This window comes from Hermetia illucens, chromosome 1 (assembly GCF_905115235.1).
Source record: "Hermetia illucens chromosome 1, iHerIll2.2.curated.20191125, whole genome shotgun sequence".
In the NCBI taxonomy this organism is placed as follows: domain Eukaryota; kingdom Metazoa; phylum Arthropoda; class Insecta; order Diptera; family Stratiomyidae; genus Hermetia; species Hermetia illucens.
In genome coordinates this window covers 161,317,832-161,327,146 of record NC_051849.1, presented here as the reverse complement: position 1 = coordinate 161,327,146, position 9,315 = coordinate 161,317,832, and the positions used below count along the sequence as shown (strand labels likewise).

The 9,315-nt window shown below is 40.8% G+C and overlaps 1 protein-coding gene across 1 annotated transcript; it reads left to right on the top strand.

Moving 5' to 3' along the window:
- Positions 1–700: 700 nt before the first annotated feature.
- Positions 701–8,966, top strand: LOC119661486 (antigen 5 like allergen Cul n 1-like). The gene is made up of 5 exons (XM_038070850.1): positions 701–971; positions 1,026–1,208; positions 1,264–1,493; positions 8,565–8,812; positions 8,882–8,966. Exons 1-5 carry the CDS (start codon positions 834–836, stop codon positions 8,902–8,904), a joined length of 822 nt encoding a protein of 273 aa, XP_037926778.1. The 5' UTR covers positions 701–833; the 3' UTR covers positions 8,905–8,966.
- Positions 8,967–9,315: the final 349 nt, after the last annotated feature.

The window sequence follows — 9,315 nt, the reverse complement described above, 5'->3', positions numbered from 1 at the left end:
ACAATCGATAAGTGAATGGAGGGGCTAGGACCATATCCACTAAACAACGTAATATTTTGCGGTAGAACCCCATACTTTCCATGTTTTTTTAAAAAAAACATTTATCTTATATACCAGCCTACGCGATGGTAAAACAAAGCCGTCAAAATCTTCAAGCCTTCGTACCTTCGTCACATACATAATCGTAGCCATAGTCACAGGCTATGGTGATTAAGATAGTCTTCCTAAATTATCATGTTCACAACTCGGCATAAGAATAATATAGGAGCCACTTAATTAGACACTGGGTGAAATTGAGCCAATGTACCTATATACTGCAATTAGAACAATAATTACCCAAAGTTTAGCTGACTCATACTTCCCTGATAGATACTTGCAAACAGGCATGATATAAACAAAAGTGCTCTTTTGATTGTTTTCAGTCATAAGCAACTAAACCTATCACTAAAAACTAAACAGTAGCAAATTGGTTATTCCACCGTCTCTAATTCAAAAGTGTTAATGGAGAACTTTTTGTAACTGCGCACCAAAAAACAATCCATTGTAACTCTCGAATTTACTATTTGAGTCTTGCGGTAACAGCAAAAACCTTGCAGAAGTGGCTGGGAATGTTTACCTCCTCAGAAAATCTAAACCATTTCGAGAAAAAAAACCAGATTGCGATCCCACTATCATAGTCAATAGAACTTTCAGTCTAAGCAACTTCAGACATATCCATCAGAACGATAATTGAACTGGGTAGAGCAAGATGTTGGCGTAAAGTTATCTTAATAAAATCAGTTTTAATTTAAATTAATAAAAACTTTTTAAATTGGGTCCAAATTTCAAGTAGAATGTTATCCCCAGCAGCATGGCTCGCTTTGGCGTTAACTGCAGCGTACTTCTGCTCTGGTGTCCACTTTTATGACTATTGTAAGATGGAAGTAAACTGCTCCAAAGGTAAACACATCGCTTGCCATCCAGAACAAATGGTAAGAAACTTCATTGTTAGCTGCATTCCACACTCTCATAAGGAATACTTTCAGTTTAGCAAAAGTGGAAGAGGTGTGCCTACCAAAAACTGGACAAGGATTGTCATGACAAAAGAGTTACGACAGGTTTTAATCGATGCCCACAATGAGAAAAGGAATGCTGTGGCATGCGGCGATGGAGCAATTAAGGACAAAGATGGGAAAACTTATCCCAAGGCTACTCGGATGAGGGAGCTGGTGGGTGTTTTGATGGTCAGCGATAGTCATCAACTATACCAATATTTCAATACAGGTTTGGGATACGGAACTAGAATATATTGCAAGAATGCATGCCGATCAGTGTATTTTCGCTCACGATGACTGCCGTTTATCTTCTAAATATCGACACGCTGGACAAAACCTAGCCATGCGGATGTCAACATCAGCTAGTGGGCCTGCTATAGAAGCTGTCCTTAAATTCGTTAACGCATGGTTCGTAGAATTCAAGGATTGCGCCATTGGTGAAGTCGACGCTGTTGGGAGGTTAGTGTGAAACAGTTTAGTGAACCCCCAAATGAAGCTCATCTTTTGCGACCTATAATTAACTACTCTCCTGCATTTCAATAGTTTTCTTTTTCGAATATATTTAAAATCAATTTTGTGGCGAACTCTGGTGGATAGTTATAATCTCTTTTCCAGTGCTCTCAACTTCCTTTTCAAGGGTGCCTTCAAATAATTGGTTCTAAGTTTTCCAAAATTTCCAAACACGACAGTAATTTAATGTGGACATGACATTTCATTAGATTCATCTGATGCCATGGCGACCCACTCACAGTATAGGTGCTTTTTGACCTGGACTGAGCAACCATAGCAGTCTCTGCATTCTCTACTGAAAATGTCCTCGCTTACATAAGCACTAAAAAGAGTTGCCTTTAACACCCCTACATATACCACGTAAAATAATGGTAATAATAATTGTTGGCACAACAATCCATATTGGATCAGGGCCTTGAAGTGTGTTAGAGTACTTCATTCAAGACCGTAACGGTTCACTACAGAACACTGTAGGAGGCAATTTGGTCAGCATTGCGCTCACACGAGATTATTACCCTGATTTGACTCAGGTACTCGTTCATAGCTGAGTCGACTGGTATCCGGCATCAAATTACGATACAAACCCCACTGCCGGCAACGAGATTTGAACCGCGACCTTCCGTACGACAGGCTTGTGCTCTAACCGCTCAGCTACCCGGGCATCCACGTAAAATAGACGAACAAATCGAGCCAAAATAATCTTTACAACAAACTTTAAGGAGATGTTCAGTACGGCGTCAAATTCTTCTAGTGCATATGGTATAAAGTTATGTGAAAAATGAAACTATTTTCTTTCATCGTCCGAAGTTGGAAAGATGCAAAACCTACCACTTCCTCTTGCAATGCAGTTAGATAAAACTTAATCACTAAGACCGCCTCCTCCTCCTTACACTCTCCCTGCGAGGCTGGTCTAAAGCGTTGCGCTGCGAAGTAGGATCAGTTCCTAACTGCAGCCCATTGTGCTTCACTCCCTTTATTATTTTCTTCTGAATTCTACCTGAGTCACCTGGTTATGGATAGTTCCCAGTACTTAATAGCAGCAAGGAACTTAAGATAGAACCTTATGACACACCGCAACTTGTAGCGAATATTTTCGATTCACCTTCTGAGACGCGTACAATCTATTCCAGGGCCTTTGATGATTTTCTTCCATTTTTCAGAGTTCAACGCATTCTTTATATCTAGGGTTAGTACTGCATATCATTTGTCTCCCTCTATTGCAACCTAGGCCAAGCCAATTGCCATAATGATTGCGCCAGCAATTGATCTCGCCTTACAAAATCCAAATTGCTTGTCAGAAAGGCGTCGTTCCCTTTCCGCAATAAAGAGCTGTCTATTGTATATTAATCTCTCAAATGTTCAATTTGGAAATGATATTAACTAGATATATCGGTCTATTTGAGGAGAGATTATCTATGGTTCACCTGACTTTGGAATGAATATCAGCTTTTGTAGCTACCAATGTTCGGCGAACATAACTGGTACTGTCCTTACTGCTGCTTTCAGGGCAATATTCGGTATTGCATCCGGCCTCGGGTCTTAGTGTTAACGAATATTTTTGAGGCTTCTAAAATTTTCTCAGGGCAGCATTGAATGTTACCCAAAACGCAAATAAAGACTGGCGGAGACCACCCGAAAAAGTACAGACAGGATTAGATAGGTACATCCTATTCACCTTTAAACGCTTGAAGAGCCCTAAATCTAACAAGGACGAAAGTCCAGCGAAAAATGCTAAACATTAATCCACAGAAACAATTCAGCATCCTCCCCTACTAAGACAATGGACATTCTGCTGAGAATGAAGATAGTGACATTCTGCTGAACATACAAAATTACCCAGGCCTCCGTCAATCTACTTACGTAAGCGTAACAGTTCCACATTAGTTAATTCTTTAACCCAAAAGATTGGACAATGACATCATTGATCTATACGCACCATCCAAGGAGACTAAATACAGTGTCTAGGGGGGCACGGAATGTAATAGCTAACTGGCATGGGCCCTTGTAGTTCAGATATTTGTGTTTCAATGGATGGTTTTCTTGTGTGAGTTTTCCCGTCCCGTCCCCCATTTTTTTATATTCGCGGTTTTGATTTTGCACTTGTGAATCCCCGAATTCAGGTCGGCTTCTTCTATACTAGGACCACCTCATAGCTGTAAGGTAGTTGTTCTGAAATTGTTCAATTTCTGAATTCCACCAGAATTTTTGGTCGAGGATGCTGGGAGTCTTGATTCCGCATCCACTTGATGACAAACCGGACCACTTGGGAAGCAACTTACTTCCTCTATTGTGGTCTACGGACTCCTCTTTTTTGGGTTAAATACCAAAGTTTATCGTCAGTCAACTTTTTGTTAAAATTGGAGTCCGTGGACCGTGGACGGTCCCTAGATAAGACTATGCTATAATAGGCGACCTTGAAGTCGATCATGATTGTGCAAATATTGGCCATATTCCACAAGGTTTTTCCACTGCTTGTCACACAAAGAAAATTTGTTGACTCCTGACGGCTTATGACTCTTAAGCCAATGAATTCCACGGGCGGTGGCAGTACGAGTATTTCTCCGTCATATTCAGTTGGCGGAAACTCCAAATCCGTGTTGAGCAGTTCATTTAAAAACACTACCCATCGTTTCAATATGCCCATTCCATCGGAAATCAGATTTCCTTTTTTGTTTCGGTAGGATGAGCATCGAGTTGTAGTTGGTTTCATCCTGCTGACTTGTTGGTAAAACTTCGGTGCGTGGTGCGTTAAATTTCTGTGCTTCTCAAGTTCACAGACCTATTTGTTTTCCTAGGCATCCCTTTCCGTCTGTGAAGTCGCTTTTCTACTAAACAAATTCGTGATAAGTCTCTGCTTGTGCCCCACTCTTCGAGATTGCAGGATTGCCCGGTATGCACTATTATTCCGTTCCATTGCTAACTTACCTTCATCGTCAAACGAATCGTTCTGACTTTTTTGCGACCGCGCCAAGTACGTTTGCGGCGGTGTATCAATGAAAAAGTTCTCAAATGGTTGTGAAGATCATTTGTCGATGATTCAACTCCAGGACCTCTACTCTCACGGAGCAATTTATTACGAATTGTTTCCGTAATCACCTTCACCTAATTGTTAGGCAGGATTCGAGTTGGTGTTACTATTCGAGCTCGAAGCGAAACTATGATCCGAGTATGTTCATATTATTGCTGTCTGTCTGTCTGGATATTTGCCCGTTTTAGATTCAGCTGGAAGTCGAAATCTTAGAAAGGCATTCCTGTGCTAGGTTGCAGTAATGAGCGGAATTCTCACTCACCGCAATCTGCCCCCTTTTTCTTTCTCCTCCTTTTCGCGGAACCGATGAAAAGTATTACTTTGTAGGAAGAACCGCGCATCAAACAGGTGTGCGTTCCGCCTTGCCAAGCTCCATCTGAATTCTCTTTATTACTGAACTAATGTTTTTTAAATTTACACTGATTTTCAGTAAATCTATTAAGCTCCCCTTCCCTGAACAAAATCGCATCAGTCTAATATTAAATATTCGAATGTGCAACCACATTCGAGATAAAAGAAAGAATAGCCCAACTTGATCCGATACTTCCTGTAACCACCATGCCATGTCAGCAATTCTGCCAAATGCTGTGTGATTTCACCGTGTGGTCTCTGAGTCGACTTCTCAATACCAAGAGTCACGACCCTTTCCAAATCATCCCCCGTTGTTGCCATTTATTCATTCAGTCTTACCTTGCGTTCTGTATCATATTCCTGCGATAAAAAACATCGCCTGAAGTAGTCCTGAAGGCGCTGCACATCATTTACGTCACTAAATGGTAGGTTGTATTTACCTTCCACCGAGCAAGTGAGAGTATTGCTAGTGCCTCCTTCCAAATAGGTACCAAACATAACAGTATTGAGTGAACCACTTCGACTACGAAGCAGTATATTCGGGTCTCCAATTTTGAGCATGATCAGAACTAGCGATATTTGCCGCTTTGTCATTGACATGGTGCAGATCCACGCCAATCATTTCCCCCAAGGTTCTTGATAACCTATTAATAGTTATAATGTCGCCACCAACCCCAATTCTAATCGTTATCGTTTTCCTACAGTTGGTGATCAATGCCATCTCCGTCTTTTGTTCCATTAGGTTGAATTCGCCTATTTCCAGCTACGATCTCATAGCGGTGATAGTTTTCTTAGTGGGTACTTCAACATCTCCAGGTGATTTTGCAGAGATAACCCCGGCCAAATCGTGTAGCCTTCTGCAGAGAAAGTGTGAGAAGCCCATAACAATCAAGTCACACGGTGTAGTGGTACCATAAATTGTTCCCGTTTAATTATTGGATTTTGAAAGCGAAACTAGTCTCTACCTCTTCCACCGAGTAGGAGAAACTACTCATACCACGCATACCATACATTTACCAAACAGTCTGATAAACTAGTTGGGCTTGGTCTTAACAGCAAGTTAAGGGTTTTATTGGGAACAGCATCTAAACCGGGAGCGTTATTATCCTCTATTCTTCGACAAATCTACACAAGTTCCCTAGCAGATATTACAGGTATGGTGAAGACGTTGAGCGTTAGGGTTTATGGAGGTTTGCGAAGGCTTCATATTTGTTGCCGAAGTCCGGTCTTCCTCTGGTCTGTTTGCAGTCTTCTTTCTAGAAAGCATGCACCGCGATTTCTTCATTCTACCAATAGTTTAACCTATTAGCGCCATCTCACCTAAAGCGGCTCACGTTTACTTATGGACCGCATTCCACGCAAAGCAAGTACCTCCAACAACCATTTCATGTGACACTGTCAGTTGGACAGTCCGTTGTCATTCATAGTTTTGTATAAGCTATGATAATCGACGTATCGACTGGCTATCGCTCTACTTCCTCGTAGAAGATATTCTTCTCCGGCTCTGCAGTCTCCTCTGTAGGAATATGGACGTTAATGAGGCTTATATTTCAAAATTTGCCTCGTAAACGCAAAGTGTATAGCCTTTCGCTTATGTTTTCAAAGCTGATAACAGCAGGTTTCATTTTTTGGCTGGATAAGAAACCTACTCCGAGCAGATGGTTTACTGAATGGCCGGTCCCTGTGCAGCGCATAGATGCAACGCTGTTATATCAGCGTTATATTGGGATAGGGTATCGGCTGGCTTCTTGGCATCATTCGATCTGTGTGAAAAATTGTGCAAATCGTTAGACCGTTTTCGATGCTGAGTCCGTCTTTATAAAATCCATCTAGTCCGAGGCTCATTTTTGGCTGTGGTTTTCCGTGTACGTTGTCAACTCTACTCAACCTCCAACCTTCAGGACCAGTTGGTACAGTTTGTCCCATTTTCGGGCTTGTAAAACTAGCCTTCATCCTTCTACGTCTGCAGTTTATCATTGAGAACTCGCAACGATCACCACGTGTAGGTAAAGATGGGGTTTGGTAGTAGAGTTGTTGGTGTTGGTTCAGCAAACATTGTGGGAGCCTTGGGACCTATACTACGTTTCGACCTCCCCTTTAATCACTTTCCTTCCTTATACTCGTTGAACTCTGAATCGCTGTTTCTTTTACTATTTTACTAAAAAAGAAAAATTTAAAGCCATTTCCACTTTACTAATTTAAAGCCATTTCCATTTTATTATCCGCGAATATATGATACATATTCCAGCAACATTTTGACATCTATTTTGGGTTTAACTCGGCTTTTTTGAACTTTAGGATACTACAAAAATTCCAGAATTATCGTTCGCTCTGTCTCTCTCTATAGTCCTCTTTTCGAGTTTATCGCCCTTTGAGTTTTGAGGAAGCATCGCTTGCATTTCCTGGGCAACAATTGATTTCTTCGTAGCCTAGCGCAAAGGACAAACACGTTTTTCATGAATTCACACAACTCGATTATTTTCGTTCCCAGCACGGTAAAAAACGATTGGTTCACATTCCAACACTGTTCATTTACTTAGTTTTTTATCTATGCGCTCCCATGTTTGGTAGTTTTCTGGAAGCCCCCGACCTCTACCTTTTACTGGCTTTGGCTTCTTCGAAAGGGGCCTAGCACCAGTTCCTTTAATATCTTCCGACCAGATCTAGCCTCGCCGCTTTGAGCTGACAAATGTCCAGCCTGTAAAGCATATCCCCACCCCTCTCTTGCAGTGTCTGGGGTGATGTGGCTGGTAATTTTTTTAAATATCTCCTTCTCTAAAGTGCTTGTAGTATTAAATTGAAAGGTGACCAAGTTATTCATCATCAAGGCAGGTGAGGGATATGGATGGCTGGGAGCCTGCTTGCCTATTCCAAAAGCCATTGGCACTAGGATTACGAGACCTTGCATGGTAAGTTTCATTTTCTCTTTTTTCTCCATATTGGTTTCATGTTCTGGATGTCCCACCCAAAGCCATTTTCGTCCATAGGCGTGTGTTTTTCTTCCCGGCCAGTGCATGACCATGCCCGCAAAGTTCCAATTGGATACATGCGTAAGTCCATATGCATCCGTCCTGCATTCTCGGGTCCACATAAATGTATACGCCTGATGGGAGGTTTGGAAACTCTGTGCAGGCCCGCCTGATTGTAAGATTGTAAGAGGGTAGAATGAAAGAGTGTTTGGTGGTTTTCGGAAACCACCCAACCAAAAAATCTGAAAAAAAGTCTATAGTCTAATCCTCAAAATATTCTTCATTCCGGTATCTACTCAAAAAAAACTTAACAATATTTATTTTTTTAGAAATGTTCTGGAAACCGCTCTATTATGCAGTAATATGGGCATGATATTGGAGAGTTTGGTGGGAATCCTACATTATTAACAAAGATATAGTAGGCCGAAGTTGTCTCTTTCTCGTAAATTTATATACTTCGTACACTCGAAAATCCTTACATAGGAAATCCTACAAAACCTATCATACCTGAAAATTTACTTTAAAATTATAAATTTCGTGATCATATTGAGCTCATTCTGCCTTTTCTTTTTCTTGTACTGAGACCATTTTCAAAAGATAAATCAAACCGATAAAAAAGTATTTTCTATCGTTTTCAAGGAAAAATTTAAATAACCTTTAAAATTTCTTTAGTACATCGACTGATAAGCAAATTGGACATTTCACTGTTATGGTGAATGAACGTGTTACAAGACTTGGTTGCGCGTTAACCAGGTGTGTCCAAAAACCGGAGAAAAACCAAAAGTACATGCTCCTACTCACATGTGACTACTCGTTCACAAATATGAAAAGACTTCGAATGTACACAAAAGGAAATTCTGCGGCTAGTAAGTGCGACGAAGTGAAGTCCACGAAAAGTGCACGTTATAAGTGTCTATGTAGTAAGTATCCAAAAAATGGAAGAACTGGAAGAAGAAGAACAATAAATTTAATATTTCTTTTATTTTTAGCGCATAGTGACTATCAATTATAACTCGCTTGAAATGGTTAATTTATTCTAATTCTAAGTTCAAATAAAATTCCGGTTTACTAAGAGAACCCGTTTTATATTGTTACTGGTAATTTTAGTTTGATGTAAGCGGAGCTAGCCTCATTACGCATGTCAACTATCTCAGTTTTTGAAAAGTACTTCAATTCCATTCAGGACTATCCGAGAAGCATGACCTCCCTTCACCAGATAGTTTTTTCTAGGCCAGTGCGTCATCCGTCTTCTTCCACTCCTTCAAAAGGCAACTCCAATATCTGCAGCTGATCAGAATATCATCGATCGAACATCTAATCGGATCGAACGCAGTGAGTGTAGGTGGAGTGGAACTGGACTCAGCGACGGGCCTACTATTTGAACCACCAAGGAGGAAATGAAAACGTGGGAATGATTTCTACC

Coding starts and splice junctions, on each gene's coding strand:
- LOC119661486 (XM_038070850.1), top strand. CDS start 834: ATGTTATCCCCAGCAGCATGGCTCGCTTTGGCGTTAACTGCAGCGTAC. Junction 972..1,025: donor CTTGCCATCCAGAACAAATG/GTAAGAAACTTC, acceptor GAATACTTTCAG/TTTAGCAAAAGTGGAAGAGG. Junction 1,494..8,564: donor GAAGTCGACGCTGTTGGGAG/GTTAGTGTGAAA, acceptor AAATTTCTTTAG/TACATCGACTGATAAGCAAA.